This window comes from Oncorhynchus mykiss, chromosome 18 (assembly GCF_013265735.2).
Source record: "Oncorhynchus mykiss isolate Arlee chromosome 18, USDA_OmykA_1.1, whole genome shotgun sequence".
In the NCBI taxonomy this organism is placed as follows: Eukaryota; Metazoa; Chordata; class Actinopteri; order Salmoniformes; family Salmonidae; genus Oncorhynchus; species Oncorhynchus mykiss.
Window position 1 is genome coordinate 7970542 of NC_048582.1, and position 20000 is coordinate 7990541.

General features: G+C 46.0%; 1 protein-coding gene across 21 annotated transcripts in view; it reads right to left on the reverse strand.

Moving 5' to 3' along the window:
• The window catches only part of LOC110496981 (dystrophin), a 394538-nt gene that overhangs the window by 23383 nt on the left and 351155 nt on the right, over window positions 1–20000 (reverse strand). For 20 of the 21 annotated variants that reach the window (XM_036951595.1, XM_036951594.1, XM_036951600.1 and 17 more), the window contains 7 exons: window positions 9886–9947; window positions 9422–9496; window positions 8150–8351; window positions 4810–4895; window positions 3789–3946; window positions 1764–1930; window positions 312–423 (listed from right to left, as the gene is read on the reverse strand). In XM_036951595.1, the coding sequence (XP_036807490.1) occupies window positions 312–423; window positions 1764–1930; window positions 3789–3946; window positions 4810–4895; window positions 8150–8351; window positions 9422–9496; window positions 9886–9947 (862 nt within the window). Of the gene's footprint in view, window positions 1–311; window positions 424–1763; window positions 1931–2010; window positions 2286–3788; window positions 3947–4809; window positions 4896–8149; window positions 8352–9421; window positions 9497–9885; window positions 9948–20000 lie in introns of those variants that run through there. The other variant, XM_036951603.1, reaches the window with a different exon arrangement.

Below are 20000 nucleotides of genomic sequence, written 5' to 3' on the forward strand. Positions count from 1 at the left end.
TACCCACACACACACACATGTACCCACACACACACACACACATGTACCCCTCCCCACACACACACACGCATGTACCCCTCCCCACACACACACGCATGTACCCCTCCACACACACATGCATGTACCCCTCCCCACACACACACACACATGTACCCACACACACACACGCATGTACCCCCCCCACACACACACACATGCACGCGCATGTACCCACATACACACACACGTATGTACCCCCACACACACACACACGTATGTACCCCCACACACACACACACATGCACCCACACACACACACTGTGTATACATACCGGTGTACAGTACTCCACCATGGGGTATTGCATCTTGTGTCCCTTAGCCACACGACCAGAGAAGAAGCAGCTTTGGCAGATGTCATAGTTAAAATGCTTTAAGCTTCTGTACCTGATGAAGAGAGGCAGACAGGAACAGAGGTTACACAGAGAGAGAGGTTACACAAAGAGAGAGGTTACACAGAGAGAGGCAGACAGGGACAGAGGTTACACAGAGAGAGGCAGACGGGAACAGAGGTTACACAGAGAGAGGCAGACAGGGACAGAGGTTACACAGAGAGAGAGGTTACACAGAGAGAGGCAGACAGGGACAGAGGTTACACAGAGAGAGGCAGACAGGGACAGAGGTTACACAGAGAGAGGCAGACGGGGACAGAGGTTACACAGAGAGAGGTTACACAGAGAGAGGCAGACAGAGACAGAGGTTACACAGAGAGAGAGGTTACACAGAGAGAGGCAGACAGAGACAGAGGTTACACAGAGAGAGGCAGACGGGGACAGAGGTTACACAGAGAGAGGCAGACAGGGACAGAGGTTACACAGAGAGAGGCAGACAGAGACAGAGGTTACACAGAGAGAGGCAGACGGGAACAGAGGTTACACAGAGAGAGACAGACGGGGACAGAGGTTACACAGAGAGAGGCAGACAGAGACAGAGGTTACACAGAGAGAGGCAGACGGGGACAGAGGTTACACAGAGAGGCAGACGGGGGCAGAGGTTACACAGAGAGAGGCAGACGGGGGCAGAGGTTACACAGAGAGAGGCAGACGGGGACAGAGGTTACACAGAGAGAGGCAGACAGGGACAGAGGTTACACAGAGAGAGGGGACACTGGTGGAGGAGATGTGAGACCTGAACCTAAAGATCAACTTCCAAGGTTGAGGTCAGGGAGGGTTGCTGTTATTGTGACTTTGGAAACATTGGGATTTAATAAAGGGGCTTGAGAAGTCTAAGGCTACAGCTCAATGACACCCTACACCCTATATAGTGCACTACTTTTGACCAGAGCTCAATGTGGCCGCCCTATGTAGACAATGGTCTAAAGTAGAGCACTACCTATGGGGAATAGGGTGTGATTTGAGACTTGCCCATGGAGATGGAGAGGGCTACTGAGAAGAAACAAGAGAGAAAGAAAGGGAGAGAGCCTGTCTATCTGTCTGTCTGTGTCTCTCTCTCTCTCTCTCTCTCTCTGTCTGTCTGTCTGTCTGTCTGTCTGTCTGTCTGTCTGTCTGTCTGTCTGTCTGTCTGTCTGTCTGTCTGTCTGTCTGTCTGTCTCTCTCTGTGTCTGTCTGTCTGTCTGTCTGTCTGTCTGTCTGTCTGTCTGTCTGTCTGTCTCTCTCTGTGTCTGTCTGTCTGTCTGTCTGTCTGTCTGTCTGTCTGTCTGTCTGTCTGTGTCTGTCTGTCTGTCTGTCTGTCTGTCTGTCTGTCTGTCTGTCTGTCTGTCTGTGTACCTGAAGCCGATGATAGGACACTCCTTGCAGATGTTACACTTGGCCTGGTGTTTGGCTGTCTCAGCAGCCGCCACACGGTGTAAGACAGGCAGCCACACCATCGACTGAGGCTCCAGACGCATCCAGTCCAGGAACATAGCAGCTTCCAGCTCTGGCTTGTTATTGGCCTGTTAGACAGGAAGTACAATACATAACCCATCAGGAACATAGCAGCTTCTAGCTCTGGCTTGTTATTGGCCTGTTAGACAGGAAGTACAATACATAACCCATCAGGAACATAGCAGCTTCCAGCTCTGGCTTGTTATTGGCCTGTTAGACAGGAAGTACAATACATAACCAATCAGGAACATAGCAGCTTCCAGCTCTGGCTTGTTATTGGCCTGTTAGACAGGAAGTACAATACATAACCCATCAGGAACATAACAGCTTCCAGCTCTGGCTTGTTATTGGCCTGTTAGACAGGAAGTACAATACATAACCAATCAGGAACATAGCAGCTTCCAGCTCTGGCTTGTTATTGGCCTGTTAGAAATAGTTTAACACACATACAACCAATTATGTAAGAGCTACGGTCAGCAAGAGGGAAGGTTTGACTAACAGGACAAACCAGTGGTATTTACAGTCTAAATATGTATAAGATATGTATAAGGTGTTATATTGCTCTAGAACAAACCAGTTTAAAATAATACAGAACTACAAACTCTCCTGCTACTGTTTTCTCCTGGATTGGAAAGCAGGGGTTTTCCATTCCACTCTACATATTGTCCCATGGACATATTTACTGCTGGCTACCGATGCAGTGATGACTGTAGAGAAGTTATTTCCACTGGCTGACAGATGGACCATAGATTACAGATCACCACAGGGTAATGGATTTACTGTGGCTAACACATTCAGTGTGGTGATTCACTATAGCTAGCAGCCTAACAGATGTACTTTGGCTAACATAGACAGCAGGGTAATAGATTTACTGTGGCTAACACATTCAGTATAGTGATTCACTATAGCTTGTAGGCTAACAGATGTACTGTGGCTAACATTCAGTATGGTGATTCACTATAGCTAGCAGCCTAACATATGTACTTTGGCTAACATAGACAGCAGGGTAATAGATTTACTGTGGCTAACACATTCAGTATGGTGATTCACTATAGCTAGCAGCCTAACAGATGTACTTTGGCTAACATAGACAGCAGGGTAACAGATGTACTTTGGCTAACGCATTCAGTATAGTGATTCACTATAGCTTGTAGGCTAACAGATGTACTGTGGCTAACATTCAGTATGGTGATTCACTATAGCTTGTAGGCTAACAGATGTACTGTGGCTAACACATTCAGTATGGTGATTCATTAGGCTATAGCTAGCAGGCTAACATATGTACTTTGGCTAACATAGATATCAGGCTAAAAAATATGTTCTTTGGCTAACATAGCTAGCAGGCTAACATGTGTTTTTTGGCTAACATAGCTAGCAGGCTAACATATGTACTTTGGCTAACATATGTTCTTTGGCTAACATAGCTAGCAGGCTAACATGTGTTCTTTGGCTAACATAGCTAGCAGGCTAACATAGCTAGCAGGCTAACAGATGTACTTTGGCTAAATTGGCTGCTGTGGATAATCTAGAAAGATGATTCCAACTCAGATCTTCCCAGCAGTCCTGTCTGATGTCCTTCTTTTATTCCTATTTTTTATAATAATATTTTTTTGTATGTTATTTTCAGAGTGCAATGTATAGACCTACTGATTAACCACAAATGACTCTCTCTCTCTACCTAAAGAGACACTTTGTCAGACATTTTCCCACAGTGCACAGTATGGTTACCGTGTGATCTGCAGAATGTGCTTAGCACAGTAGTGTGGAATGTGAGGTAGTTTATACGCCTGTATGTTATATGTACGTTGTTTGTGTGTGTGTATGTGTGTGTGTGTAAGCATGTGTGCGTGAGTGAGTGCATGTGTGTATGTGCGTCCGTGCGTGTGTGTGTGCATAGCTAGGACCACAGCTACTAGCTTCACATACAAACTGGAAGCAGCTGCGGACGCTGGGCTCGATGTTGGAGCCCCCGAAGGAGGCCACCTCTCCCAGCTGACGGGGGATCTGGATGGAATCATGGAGGAGAAGACCCAGCCTCCGCTGGTCACAGAACCCTGTTGCACTGGCTACCTGGCGGAACAGGACTGGTGGGGGAGGGAGGGAGGGAGGGAGGTAAATACCCAAGTCAAGAGATACATACTAACAGACTAGACCACATGGATACTGTCTCTATATACTAGTTATACTAACAGACTAGACCACATGAATACTGTCTCTATATACTAGTTATACTAACAGACTAGACCACATGGATACTGTCTCTATATACTAGTTATACTAGTTATACTAACAGACTAGACCACATGGATACTGTCTCTATATACTAGTTATACTAGTTATACTAACAGACTAGACCACATGAATACTGTCTCTATATACTAGTTATACTAACAGACTAGACCACATGGATACTGTCTCTATATACTAGTTATACTAGTTATACTAACAGACTAGACCACATGGATACTGTCTCTATATACTAGTTATACTAGTTATACTAACAGACTAGACCACATGGATACTGTCTCTATATACTAGTTATACTAACAGACTAGACCACATGAATACTGTCTCTATATACTAGTTATACTAACAGACTAGACCACATGGATACTGTCTCTATATACTAGTTATACTAACAGACTAGACCACATGGATACTGTCTCTATATACTAGTTATACTAGTTATACTAACAGACTAGACCACATGGATACTGTCTCTATATACTAGTTATACTAACAGACTAGACCACATGGATACTGTCTCTATATACTAGTTATACTAACAGACTAGACCACATGGATACTGTCTCTATATACTAGTTATACTAACATACTAGACCACATCTGTATTTGTCTTCCAGGTGAGGTAATATAAAGATCAGTCACTACTTACATCTGTATTTGTCCTCCAGGTGAGGTAATATAAAGATCAGTCACTACTTACATCTGTATTTGTCCTCCAGGTGTGCTTTGCAGAGTGAGATGATGCCGGTTTTGAAGGACAGAGTTCTGATTTTTCCACTTCTTCCTCTGTGAAACCAATCAATCATATCAATAAATCAGATCAATCAATCATATCAATAAATCAGATCAATCAATCATATCAATAAATCAGATGTTAGGGACGTGTCGATAGGTACGTGTTGTTAGGTACGTGTCGTTAGGGACGTGTCGTTAAGTACGTGTCGTTAGGGACGTGTCGCTAGGGACGTGTCGTTAAGTACACGTCGTTAGGGACGTGTCGTTAAGTACGTGTCGTTAGGGACGTGTTGATAAGTACGTGTCGTTAGGGACGTGTCGTTAAGTACGTGTTGTTAAGTACGCGTCGTTAGGGACGTGTTGATAAGTACGTGTCGATAGGGACGTGTCGATAGGTACATGTTGTTAGGTATGTGTCGTTAGGGACGTGTCGTTAGGGACGTGTCGTTAAGTACGTGTCGTTAGGGACATGTCGTTAGGGACGTGTCGTTAAGTACGCGTCGTTAGGGACGTGTCGTTAAGTACGCGTCGTTAGGGACGTGTTGATAAGTACGTGTCGTTAGGGACGTGTTGATAAGTACGTGTCGTTAGGGACGTGTCGTTAAGTACGTGTTGTTAAGTACGCGTCGTTAGGGACGTGTCGTTAAGTACGCGTCGTTAGGGACGTGTTGATAAATACGCGTCGTTAGGGACGTGTTGATAAGTATGTGTCGTTAGGGACGTGTTGATAAGTACGCGTCGTTAGGGACGTGTTGATAAGTACGTGTCGTTAGGGACGTGTCGTTAAGTACGTGTTGTTAAGTACGCGTCGTTAGGGACGTGTTGATAAATACGTGTCGTTAGGGACGTGTTGATAAGTATGTGTCGTTAGGGACGTGTTGATAAGTACGTGTCGTTAGGGACGTGTTGATAAGTACGTGTCGTTAGGGACGTGTTGATAAGTACGTGTTGTTAGGGACGTGTCGTTAGGGACGTGTCGTTAAGTACGTGTCGTTAGGGACGTGTTGATAAGTACGTGTCGTTAGGGACGTGTTGATAAGTACGTGTTGTTAGGGACGTGTCGTTAGGGACATGTCGTTAGGGACGTGTCGTTAAGTACGCGTCGTTAGGGACGTGTCGTTAGGGACGTGTTGATAAGTACGTGTCGTTAGGGACGTGTCGTTAGGGACGTGTTGATAAGTACGTGTCGTTAGGGACGTGTCGTTAGGGACGTGTTGATAAGTACGTGTCGTTAGGGACGTGTTGATAAGTACGTGTTGTTAGGGACGTGTCGTTAAGTACGCGTCGTTAGGGACGTGTCGTTAGGGACGTGTCGTTAAGTACGTGTCGTTAAGTACGCGTCGTTAGGGACGTGTCGTTAGGGACGTGTCGTTAAGTACGTGTCGTTAGGGACATGTCGTTAAGTATGTGTTGTTAGGGACGTGTCGTTAAGTACGCGTCGTTAGGGACGCGTCGTTAGGGACGTGTCGTTAAGTACGTGTCGTTAGGGACGTGTCGTTAAGTACGTGTCGTTAGGGACGTGTCGTTAAGTACGCGTCGTTAGGGACGCGTCGTTAGGGACGTGTCGTTAGGGACGTGTCGTTAAGTACGTGTCGTTAGGGACGTGTCGTTAAGTACGTGTCGTTAGGGACGCGTCGTTAGGGACGCGTCGTTAGGGACGTGTCGTTAGGGGCGTGTCGTTAGGGACGTGTCGTTAGGTACGTGTCGTTAGGGACGTGTCGTTAGGTACGTGTCGTTAGGGACGCGTCGTTAGGGACGCGTCGTTAGGGACGTGTCGTTAGGGACGTGTCGTTAGGGACGTGCCGTTAAAACTTCTTATGGCTGCAGTATTGAGTAGCTTGGATGAATAAGGTGCCCAGAGGTGCCCAGAGTAAACGGACTGCTCCTCAGTCCCAGTTGCTAATATATGCATATTAGCAACTGTTTGCTACATATTAGTTTCTAAAACTGTTTGAATGATGTCTGTGAGTATAACTGATCTCATATGGCAGGCAAAAACCTGAGAAGAAAGCCAAACAGGAAGTGGGAAATCTGAGGTTGGTCGATTTTCAACCCAGCCCCTATTGAATACACAGTGGGATATTGATCAAATTGCACTTCCACTAGATGTCAACCGTCTTTAGAAATTTGAATGAGGCTTCTACTGTGTTGTGGAGCCGGATGGGAGCTGTTTGAGTCAGTGGTCTGGCAGAGAGCCAGGTCCTGGTCACGGGCATTTCACATGATACCGACATGCGTTCCATTGCTTCTCTACAGACATAGGAATTCTCCGGTTGGAGCGTTATTGAATATTTATGATAACAACATCCTAAAGATTGATTCTATACTTAGTTTGACAAGTTTCTTCGACCTGTAATATACATTTTTTAAGTTTTCGTCCGGCGTTCGGCTGGACCTGCACAAGCATTTGGATTTGTGTACTAAACGCGCTAACAAAAGTAGCTACTTGGACATAAATAATGGACATTATCGAACAAATCAAGCATTTATTGTGGAACTAGGATTCCTGGGAGTGCATTCTGATGAAGATCGTCAAAGGTAAGGGAATATTTATAATGTGATTTCTGAATTCTGTTGACTCCAACATGGCGGATAATTGTATTTATTTTCTGAGCGCCGTCTCAGATTATTGCATGGTTTGCTTTTTCGGTAATGTTTTTTAAAAATCTGACACAGCGGTTGCATTAAGGAGAGGTATATCTATATTTCCATGTCTAACAATTGTATTTATCGACATTTATAACGAGTATTTCTATAAAATGAATGTAAAAAAAAAAGTAAAATGGCTTTCTGCAATATCACCGGATGTTTTTGGAACTAGTGAACAATGCCAATGTATACTGAGATTTTTAAAATGTAAATATGAACTTTATCAAACAAAACATACATGTATTGTGTAATATGAAGTCCTATGAGTGTCATCTGATGAAGATCATCAAAGGTTAGTGATTAATTTGATCTCTATTTGTTCTTTTTGTGACTTTGTGCTTTTTTGTGACCTAACATAATCGTTTGTGGTGCTTTCGCTGTAAAGCCTATTTGAAATCGGACACTGTGGTGGGATTAACAACAAGATGACCTTTAAAACGATATCAGATTCATGTATGTTTGAGGAATTTTAATTATGAGATTTCTGTTGTTTTGAATTTGGCGCCCTGCACTTTCACTGGCTGTTGTCAAATCGATCCCGTTAACGGGATTACAGCCCTAAGAAGTTTTAAGTACGTGTCGATAGGGACGTGTTGTTAGGGACGTGTCATTAAGTACGCGTCGTGTCGTGACTGTTGTGTGTGTACTATACGTACGTGTCATAAACATTGAGCAGCCAGTTGAGACACATGTCGACACACAGCGGGACGTTGACCAGGTTCCCATGCTGCTGGTCCAGTTTCTCATAGAGGCTGGTCAGACACGTCATCACCTGCATGATGTCCATCAGATGCTCATTCTGCTTCAGGCCATGCTGCTCAAAGACCTCACACGCTGCGGGCATACCCAGGAGGTCCACTGGAGAGGAGAGGAGGGAGGGAGTTGAGATGAGAGAGGAGAGGATGAGATGATGGAGGAGGAGAGAGGAGAGGTAGAGATGAGGGAGGGATGGAGGAGTGGAGGAGATGAGGGAGGGATGGAGGAGAGGATGAGGGAGGGGAGAGAGGAGAGGAGTGGATGAGATGATGGAGGGGAGAGGAGAGGTTGAGATGGGGGGGATGGATGGAGGAGTGGAGAGGTTGAGATGATGGAGGAGGAGAGAGGAGATGAGGGAGAGAGAGGAGTGGAGGAGATGAGGGAGGGATGGAGGAGAGAGGAGTGGAGGAGATGAGTGGAGGAGGGAGGGAGGGAAGCGAGGAGAGGAGTGGAGGAGGGGGAGAGAAGAGTGGAGTGGAGGAGACGAGATGATGGAGGGAGAGAAGAAGAGGGTGAGTGAGTGTGGGTAAGAGAAAGAGAGAGTTACAGAGTAACTGATGTGTAACAGAGTAACTGATGTGTAACAGAGTAACTGATGTGTAACAGAGTAACTGATGGCTGGGTTTCTGTACAGCACTTTGAGATATCAGCTGATGTACGAAGGGCTATATAAAATAAATTTGATTGATGATTGAAATTTGAACTGATGTGTAACAGAGTAACTGATGTGTAACAGAGTAACTGATGTGTAACAGAGTAACTGATGTGTAACAGAGTAACTGGTGTGTAACAGAGTAACTGATGTGTAACAGAGTAACATATGTGTAACAGAGTAACTGATGTGTAACCGATGTGCAACAGAGTAACTGATGTGTAACAGAGTAACTGATGTGTAACAGAGTATCTGATGTGTAACAGAGTAACTGATGTGTAACAGAGTAACTGATGTGTAATTGATGTGTAACAGAGTAACTGATGTGTAATTGATGTTCAACAGAGTAACTGATGTGTAACAGAGTAACTGATGTGTAACAGAGTAACTGATGTGGGGGTTGGAGAGCTGGTGGGGGAGATGAGGTAGTTTTGGGCGGTGACACTGTGAGAGGGTTGGAGAGCTGGTGGGGGAGATGAGGTAGTTTCGGGCGGTGACACTGTGAGAGGGTTGGACTTACGACACAGAGCTTTCTGCAGGCGTCTCAGCTTCATGGCTGTCCGGTAGGCTGAGAAACGCACGTTGTTCAGGTCGGCTGCAGAGACGCATGGAGAGACAGTAAAACTAAACACAGTGTATCTCCATCCAGAATCAGCCATTGGTCCTGCTACTGGACTTGATGTCGCTCGCTCACACTTTTGGTACAGTACAATACAATTGTAAAGAGCTAGGGTTGCAAAATTCCGGAAACTTTCAATAAATTCTCTCTGGTTTTCCCGAAATCCTGGTTGGAGGATTCCCGGAATCAGAAGGGAATAAGCAGGAAAACCAACCGGGATGTTTTTTGGAAAACAGGGAATTTATTGAAAGTTCACTGAATTTTAAAACCCTATACAGGGCAAACCTAATCAAGTGCAACTGAAATAGGTCCTACTTGACAAAGGTTCAATTTGTCTGTTGGTCCACTGTATGTGGACCTCTTACCCAGAGACTGGTAGAGGTCGGCCATCTTGGGATGGTCCCAGCATGTTGTCTGTGTCTGGTGGCTGAAGGAGAGGTCAGGAGAATACAGAGGTCAATACAACCTGGCCCGTCCACAGATATTTCGGGGTCCAAAAAGGTTTTCCGTAACAGCTCGTTAAGCAATTATGACTTTGATCATTTAGTTCCATAGAAGCAATAGAGGGACACATCTTAAAGGCAAATTAAATGACACAAATACAAATCCCTTCGCCTCAAAGGCTTCAGTCCTATTCACTAGAATAATCCTACCATATGCTACAGTTACCATGACGACTTACAGGCAGTGAGCTCAGAACAACAACAACAAAATGTATACAACAAACAAATATCAGTGTGTGAATTTCTACCACCACCCAAATGGACACTTTGGAGATTGGAAGGGCAAAGAGGCATGTGTTCTGCTCAGGTAGAGCCCTATCTGTCCACGTGCCTGAGTATACACACACACACACACACACACACACATACACACACACACACACACACACACACACACACAGCGCAAGGGACGTGTTGACTGCAAAGAGTACACAAAGGGGTTATATCACATGTGACGCCGTGTACACACTGATTGTGTGTGTGTGTCTGTGGGGTGAAGCAGGGTGAAGGAACCAGGGAAGACAGTGATGGTCCTGTGGGGTGAAGCAGGGTAAAGGGACCAGGGAAGACAGTGATGGTCCTGTGGGGTGAAGCAGGGTAAAGGGACCAGGGAAGACAGTGATGGTCCTGTGGGGTGAAGCAGGGTGAAGCAGGGTAAAGGGACCAGGGAAGACAGTGATGGTCCTGTGGGGTGAAGCAGGGTGAAGCAGGGTGAAGGGACCAGGGACGACAGTGATGGTCCTGTGGGGTGAAGCAGGGTAAAGGGACCAGGGAAGACAGTGATGGTCCTGTGGGGTGAAGCAGGGTGAAGGGACCAGGGAAGACAGTGATGGGTCCTGTGGGGTGAAGCAGGGTAAAGGGACCAGGGAAGACAGTGATGGTCCTGTGGGGTGAAGCAGGGTAAAGGGACCAGGGAAGACAGTGATGGTCCTGTGGGGTGAAGCAGGGTGAAGCAGGGTGAAGGGACCAGGGAAGACAGTGATGGTTCTGTGGGGCGAAGCAGGGTAAAGGGACCAGGGAAGACAGTGATGGTCCTGTAGGGTGAAGCAGGGTAAAGGGACCAGGGAAGACAGTGATGGTCCTGTGGGGTGAAGCAGGGTAAAGGGACCAGGGAAGACAGTGATGGGTCCTGTAGGGTGAAGCAGGGTGAAGGGACCAGGGAAGACAGTGATGGGTCCTGTGGGGTGAAGCAGGATAAAGGGACCAGGGAAGACAGTGATGGTCCTGTACGGTGAAGCAGGGTAAAGGGACCAGGGAAGACAGTGATGGGTCCTGTGGGGTGAAGCAGGGTGAAGCAGGGTAAAGGGACCAGGGAAGACAGTGATGGGTCCTGTGGGGTGAAGCAGGGTGAAGGGACCAGGGAAGACAGTGATGGTCCTGTGGGGTGAAGCAGGGTGAAGCAGGGTAAAGGGACCAGGGAAGACAGTGATGGGTCCTGTGGGGTGAAGCAGGGTAAAGGGACCAGGGAAGACAGTGATGGGTCCTGTGGGGTGAAGCAGGGTAAAGGGACCAGGGAAGACAGTGATGGGTCCTGTGGGGTGAAGCAGGGTGAAGGGACCAGGGAAGACAGTGATGGGTCCTGTGGGGTGAAACAGGGTAAAGGGACCAGGGAAGACAGTGATGGGTCCTGTGGGGTGAAGCAGGGTGAAGGGACCAGGGAAGACAGTGATGGTCCTGTGGGGTGAAGCAGGATGAAGCAGGGTGAAGGGACCAGGGAAGACAGTGATGGTCCTGTAGGGTGAAGCATGGTGAAGGGACCAGGGAAGACAGTGATGGTCCTGTAGGGTGAAGCAGGGTGAAGCAGGGTGAAGGGACCAGGGAAGACAGTGATGGTCCTGTAGGGTGAAGCAGGGTGAAGCAGGGTGAAGGGACCAGGGAAGACAGTGATGGGTCCTGTAGGGTGAAGCAGGGTGAAGGGACCAGGGAAGACAGTGATGGTCCTGTAGGGTGAAGCAGGGTAAAGGGACCAGGGAAGACAGTGATGGTCCTGTAGGGTGAAGCAGGGTGAAGCAGGGTAAAGGGACCAGGGAAGACAGTAAAGACAGTGGGTGATGGTTCCTGCATTCCAAACACCACTCAGACTAAAACTCTCAGCATGACCCTCTCTCACCTTGGCAAGGAGGACAGCCGCTGCTGGCTCCACTGGAGTGAGTGAGAGTGTGTGTGTGTGTGTGTGTGTGTGTGTGTGTGTGTGTGTGTGTGTGTGTGTGTGTGTGTGTGTGTGTGTGTGTGTGGCGGCAGTTAAACTGGCTAGCTGTTATATAATTCCACCTGCTTTTACAGTGACTCTGTGTCAAATCACTTAGTCTAGCCAAAGTGTTAGCTACTAGTTACAGTACTACCTCTCTCCTCTCCTCCACCTCTCCTAACTTCCTCCTTTCCTCTCTTCCACCTCCTTCTCCACATTACCTCCTCATCCTCCTCCACCTCTCTTCCACCTCTCCTCTGTTCCTCCTTTCCTCTCTTCCTCCTCTTCTCCTCTCCTCTCTTCCACATCCTTCTCCACATGACCTCCTCCTCCACCTCTTCTCTTCCTCCTCTCCTCTCTTCCACCTCCTTCTCCACATTACCTCCTCCTCTCCTCTCTTCTTTTCCACCTCTCCTCTCTTCCTCCACCTCTTTTCCTCCTCTCCTCTCTTCCACCTCCTCCTCCACCTCTCCTCTCCTCCTCCACCTCTCTTCCTCCTCTCCTCTCTTCCACCTCCTTCTCCACATGACCTCCTCCTCCACCTCTCTTCCACCTCTCCTCTCTTCCTCCACCTCTCTTCCTCCTCTCCTCTCTTCCACCTCCTTCTCCACATGACCTCCTCCTCCACCTCTCTTCCACCTCTCCTCTCCTCCTCCACCTCTCTTCCTCCTCTCCTCTCTTCCACCTCCTTCTCCACGTGACCTCCTCCTCCACCTCTCCATTCCTCTTTCTCCTTCTCCTATATCTCCCATCATCCCACCTACTCCTCACCACTGCTGCCAGCTCAAAGCAGATTGAAGAAATGTGTGCGACCAAAATAGAGCAGGAATGGGTAAGAGAGTGTATGAGGAAGTGTGTGGAGACGTGATGCGTCAGAAGGCTTAGACAAGAAGTCAAGTCAATGTTACGTCCCAAATGACCCTTTATTGTGCACTCCTTTTGGCCAAGAGGGACTAGGGTGTCATTTGGGACGCATATTAAACAAATCAAAATATATTATATATATATGAGATTCTTCTAAGTAGCCACCCTTTGCCTTGATGACAGCTTTGCACACTCTTGGCATTCTCTCAAACAGCTTCATGAGGGATGCTTTTCTAACAGTTTTGAAGGAGTTCCCACATATGCTGAGCACTTGTTGGGCTGCTTTTCCTTCACTCTGCGGTCCAACTCATCCCAAACCATCTCAATTCGGGTTGAGGTCGGGTGGTTGTGGAGGCCAGGTCATCTGATGCAGCACTCCATCACTCGCCATCACTTGGTTTTTGCGACTGCACTTGAGGAAACTTTCAAAGTTCTTCATGTCTTAAAGTAATGATGGACTGTCGTTTCTCTTTGCTTACTTGAACTGTTCTTTCCATAACATGGACTGTCTTTTACCAAATAAGGCTCTCTTCTGTATACCACCGCTACCTTGTAACAACACAACTGATTGGCTCAAACACATTAAAAAGTAAAGAAATTCCACAAATGAACTTTTAACAAATCACACCTGTTAACTGAAATTCATTCCAGGTGGCTATCTCATGAAGCTGGTTGAGAGAATGCCAAGAGTGTGCAAAGCTGTCATCAAGGGAAACGGTGGCCACTGGCTACCAATGTGATGGAGGAAACACCGTCCAACTGGCAACCGTGTCAACGTGCATACGCCCACGCCACCACAGAAGTCGCTAGTGCACGATGGTATAAGGACATCCCGCCAAACCCTCCCCTAACCCAGACGACGCTGGGCCAAACCCTCCCCTAACCCGGACGACGCTGGGCCAAACCCTCCCCTAACCCGGACGACGCTGGGCCAAACCCTCCCCTAACCCGGACGACGCTGGGCCAAACCCTCCCCTAACCCGGACGACGCTGGGACAAATGTGCGCCGCCTCTTGGATCTTGTGTCTGCGACACAGCCCGAGATCGAACCCGGATCTGTAGTGACACCTTAGACCGCTGCGACACAGCCCGAGATCGAACCCGGATCAGTAGTGAAGCCGTAGACCGCTGCGACACAGCCCGAGATCGAACCCGGATCAGTAGTGAAGCCGTAGACCGCTGCGACACAGCCCAAGATTGAACCCGGATCTGTAGTGACGCCTTAGACCGCTGCGACACAGCCCGAGATCGAACCCGGATCTGTAGTGACGCCTTAGACCCCTGCGCCACTCGGGAGGCCCCTTCCATAGTATGTTGATTAACCTGGTTGTGCATGTAACAAAATCTTCTGCTGGCACACCCTGGCTATATAAGGGTGTTATCTCCCCGGCATTTAGGCTAAGTAACGCAACACCATCCTTGACTTGAAGGTGTGTCTCAGTGTATATGCATGATGTCATAGCCACGCCTTCTATAAAATGATACTAGCCAATTTCCCCCCCTTTGTAACCAGGTCGTCACATAGAGGTGGAAAGACATCTTCCACAAGGCAGGCCTTGTAGTCTACACTAATATGAAACACTCCAGTACTAGTCATTTACATCACTATGAAGTGGAGAGTAATCCCATCAGGCATTTCCAGGAAGAGACTGATCCTCTCACCAATTCTATTTTTAAACATTCTATCAATTCTATGTTTATTCATGTCATTGTTATTAAAAGACGTTCAGTAGAGGCCAGAGTGAATGACTGAATGGTTTCCATAGTGACCATACTGTGGATGGAGCGTTCACGTTGCACTAGTACTCTACTAATACTCTAGACTAGTGTAGCCTATAGGCTATGTTCTAAATTATAACCTGGCTGGTTCCAGGCCTGAATGCTGATTGGCTGACAGCCGTGGTATATCAGACCGTATACCACGGGTATGACAAAACATTTATTTTTACTGCTCTAATTACGTTGGTAACCATTTTATAATATCAATAAGGCACCTCGGGGGTTTGTGGTATTTATTTTTTTTATTTCACCTTTATTTAACCAGCTAGGCCAGTTAAGAACAAGTTCTCATTTACAACTGTGACCTGGCCAAGATAAAGCATAGCAGTGTGAACAGACACACCGCTATGGGCAATGTACCACGGCTAAGGGCTGTGTCCAGGCACTCTGCGTTGTGTTGTGCCTAAGAACAGCCCTTAGCCATGGTATATTGGCCATATACCACAAACCCCCGAGGTGCCTTATTGCTTAGGTGGCTCCTTTGACCCCAAACCTGTTTTGAGGACCACATTACACCAAGACAGATGTGAGAACACATGACCAGCTGTTATGTCTAGTCTAACTCTAAAATAACAGTTAACCAGCTGTTATGTCTAGTCTAACTCTAAAATAACAGTTAACCAGCTGTTATGTCTAGTCTAACTCTAAAATAAGTTAACCAGCTGTTATGTCTAGTCTAACTCTAAAATAACAGTTAACCAGCTGTTATGTCTAGTCTAACTCCAAAATAACAGTTAACCAGCTGTTATGTCTAGTCTAACTCTAAAATAACAGTTAACCAGCTGTTATGTCTAGTCTAACTCTAAAATAACAGCAGTGTAATGATCCTAATAAACCTGCCATGCAAACTGTAGCTACTGTGAGACTAGAGTGTGTGTGTGTGTGTGTGTGTGTAGCAGCACACTAGAGCTTGAGAGAGATTCATTATTCATGCTGTGTCCTTTCTGTGACCAGGAATCTGTGTCTCATTGAGATGTCAACCTCTTTTACTAGAAAGACCTGCCTGCCTGTCTGCCCGCTGTAACCCAGTAGGTCTCCTGTCTGCCCGCTGTAATCCAGTAGGCCTCCTGTCTGCCCGCTGTAACCCAGTAGGTCTCCTGTCTGCCCGCTGTAACCCAGTAGGTCTCCTGTCTGCCCGCTGTAATTCAGTAGGCCTCCTGTCTGCCCGCTGTAATCCAGTAGGTCTCCTGTCTGCCCGCTGTAACCCAGTAGGTCTCCTGTCTGCCCGCTGTAATTCAGTAGGCCTCCTGTCTGCCCACTGTAACCCAGTAGGTCTCCTGTCTGCTCGCTGTAATCCAGTAGGTCTCCTGTCTGCCATCTGTAATCCAGTAGGTCTCCTGTCTGCTGTAATCCAGTAGGTCTCCTGTCTGCCATCTGTAACCCAGTAGGTCTCCTGTCTGCTGTAATCCAGTAGGTCTCCTGTCTGCTGTAATCCAGTAGGTCTCCTGTCTGCTGTAATCCAGTAGGTCTCCTGTCTGCCATCTGTAATCCAGTAGGTCTCCTGTCTGCCATCTGTAACCCAGTAGGTCTCCTGTCTGCTGTAATCCAGTAGGTCTCCTGTCTGCTGTAATCCAGTAGGTCTCCTGTCTGCCATCTGTAATCCAGTAGGTCTTCTGTCTGCTGTAATCCAGTAGGTCTCCTGTCTGCCATCTGTAATCCAGTAGGTCTCCTGTCTGCCATCTGTAACCCAGTAGGTCTCCTGTCTGCTGTAATCCAGTAGGTCTCCTGTCTGCTCGCTGTAATCCAGTAGGTCTCCTGTCTGCCATCTGTAATCCAGTAGGTCTCCTGTCTGCCATCTGTAACCCAGTAGGTCTCCTGTCTGCTGTAATCCAGTAGGTCTCCTGTCTGTTGTAATCCAGTAGGTCTCCTGTGTGTTGTAATCCAGTAGGTCTCCTGTCTGCTGTAATCCAGTAGGTCTCCTGTCTGCTGTAATCCAGTAGGTATCCTGTCTGCTGTAATCCAGTAGGTCTTCTTCTGTATGTCATCATGTAAATATTGTACTGAAGCGGACATATTGGATCTGCTGCTGCTACTGCTGAGGTGAATCTCTTGTCAACTATCCAGAGCTTGTTTTAGCTCAATCCAAGATCATCATGTAACACATTTTTTATTTTATTTAACTAGGCAAGTCAGTTAAGAACACATTCTTATTTACAATGACCTCCTACTCCGGCCAAACCCGGACGATGCTGGGCCAATTGTGCGCCGCCCTATGGGACTCTCAATCACGGCCGGTTGTGATACAGCTTGGATTCGAACCAGGGTGTCTGTAGTGACGCTGTTAGCACTGAGATGCAGGGCATTAGACTGCTGCTTTTTGGAGTGTGTCAAGATCATCATGTAACCAAGTGGTTTCCAACCGGGGGTACTAGGACTCTTGGGGGTACTAGGACTCTTGGGGGTACTAGGACTCTTGACGGTACTAAGCCTTTCCACACGGGCTACTTGAGATGACTCGTGAGAACGTAGGCCTACTGGTAAAATGCACATGAGGGGGTACTCCAGGTGTACTCCAGGCAGAGCAGAATTCAGCTGGTGGAACAGTAACTGAAAAAGGTTGGGAACCACAGATGTAACCTTTCCAAGGCTTTTTGTTTTGGGTACTTGCAGGTGCAACCACACTTGAAGTGTGTCACTGTGGGGTGAAGCAGCATTTACCTGGTTATAATGCAGCATGAAGGGAGACTGAGAGGTAACTGCTAGCATGGCCGCGGGAAGATGTTTTGCCATGGAGGGAGGGGGGGGGGGATTTTTCTCCACTGTACCGGAGTAATAAAGGCCTGGTGCAATAATTTGGTGAAATTATAAAAATACAATTACTATTTAATAAATAGTGATTTACCAGGGGGTTCTACAACCCCCTCAGCACCCCTACTTCCTACGACTAGGACCACAGGACCACCTTCCCCTTGTTAAGTGTGATCAAACAGCCTTTAGGGAAACAAAGTAGAGCTTGTTTTAAAGAATCCCAAAGAAAAATAAAGTCCTTATTGAGTAATTAATATGCAATAACCAATTGACCATGTCCTTTTAAAGTGAGTGTGTAAAATAAACTAAATGTCATTCTAGCAGTCAGCTCCACCAGCCGGAGACCACACCCATGTGAGAGACCACATCCATGTCCACAGACAGGTGAGAGACCACACCCATGTGAGAGACCACACCCATGTGAGAGACCACATCCATGTGAGAGACCACATCCATGTCCACAGACAGGTGAGAGACCACACCCATGTGAGAGACCACATCCATGTGAGAGACCACATCCATGTGAGAGACCACATCCATGTCCACAGACAGGTGAGAGACCACATCCATGTGAGAGACCACATCCATGTCCACAGACAGGTGAGAGACCACATCCATGTGAGAGACCACATCCATGTGAGAGACCACATCCATGTCCACAGACAGGTGAGAGACCACATCCATGTCCACAGACAGGTGAGAGACCACACCCTCAAAATGTGTTCAGGTAAGAATGATGTTATATCAGTGGGATAAATTGATGTACTATCCTACTTCATAAAACACACACCCTTGACTACACACACACACACACACACACACACACACACACACACACACACACACACACACACACACACACACACACACACACACGTGTGAAGAATCTGTCACAAGTTTGAAGAAATGTTTGAATGACTCACTTGGAATCTCAATAATTGATAATAGAAGGATTTATTTTTCCCATAAATGTGAAATATGAAGTGTGCATCATTTATGTTTCTTGCATTAATAAAATAGCTAATCTTTAACCCCAATACATGCTGTCATACACTGTATTATAAATACATGCTGTCATACACTGTACATGCTGTCATACACTGTATTATAAATACATGCTGTCAGACACTGTATTATAAATACATGCTGTCAGACACTGTATTATAAATACATGCTGTCAGACACTGTACATGCTGTCATACACTGTATTATAAATACATGCTGTCAGACACTGTATTATAAATACATGCTGTCATACACTGTATTATAAATACATGCTGTCATACACTGTATTATAAATACATGCTGTCATACACTGTATTATAAATACATGCTGTCATACACTATTATAAATACATGCTGTCAGACACTGTATTATAAATTCATGCTGTCAGACACTGTATTATAAATACATGCTGTCAGACACTGTATTATAAATACATGCTGTCATACACTGTATTATAAATACATGCTGTCATACACTGTACATGCTGTCATACACTGTATTATAAATACATGCTGTCAGACACTGTATTATAAATACATGCTGTCAGACACTGTATTATAAATACATGCTGTCAGACACTGTACATGCTGTCATACACTGTATTATAAATACATGCTGTCAGACACTGTATTATAAATACATGCTGTCATACACTGTATTATAAATACATGCTGTCATACACTGTATTATAAATACATGCTGTCATACACTATTATAAATACATGCTGTCAGACACTGTATTATAAATTCATGCTGTCAGACACTGTATTATAAATACATGCTGTCAGACACTGTATTATAAATACATGCTGTCATACACTGTATTATAAATACATGCTGTCATACACTATTATAAATACATGCTGTCAGACACTGTATTATAAATACATGCTGTCATACACTGTATTATAAATACATGCTGTCATACACTGTATTATAAATACATGCTGTCATACACTGTATTATAAATACATGCTGTCAGACACTGTATTATAAATACATGCTGTCATACACTGTATTATAAATACATGCTGTCATACACTGTACATGCTGTCATACACTGTATTATAAATACATGCTGTCATACACTGTATTATAAATACATGCTGTCATACACTGTATTATAAATATATGCTGTCAGACACTGTATTATGAATACATGCTGTCAGACACTGTATTATAAATACATGCTGTCATACACTGTATTATAAATACATGCTGTCAGACACTGTATTATAAATACATGCTGTCAGACACTGTATTATAAATACATGCTGTCATACACTGTATTATGAATACATGAATACATGCTGTCATACACTGTTTATAAATAGCCCACAGCAATGAAAGTATCTTACTAATGACAAGTAGTTCTATATTGTAGCTCACACT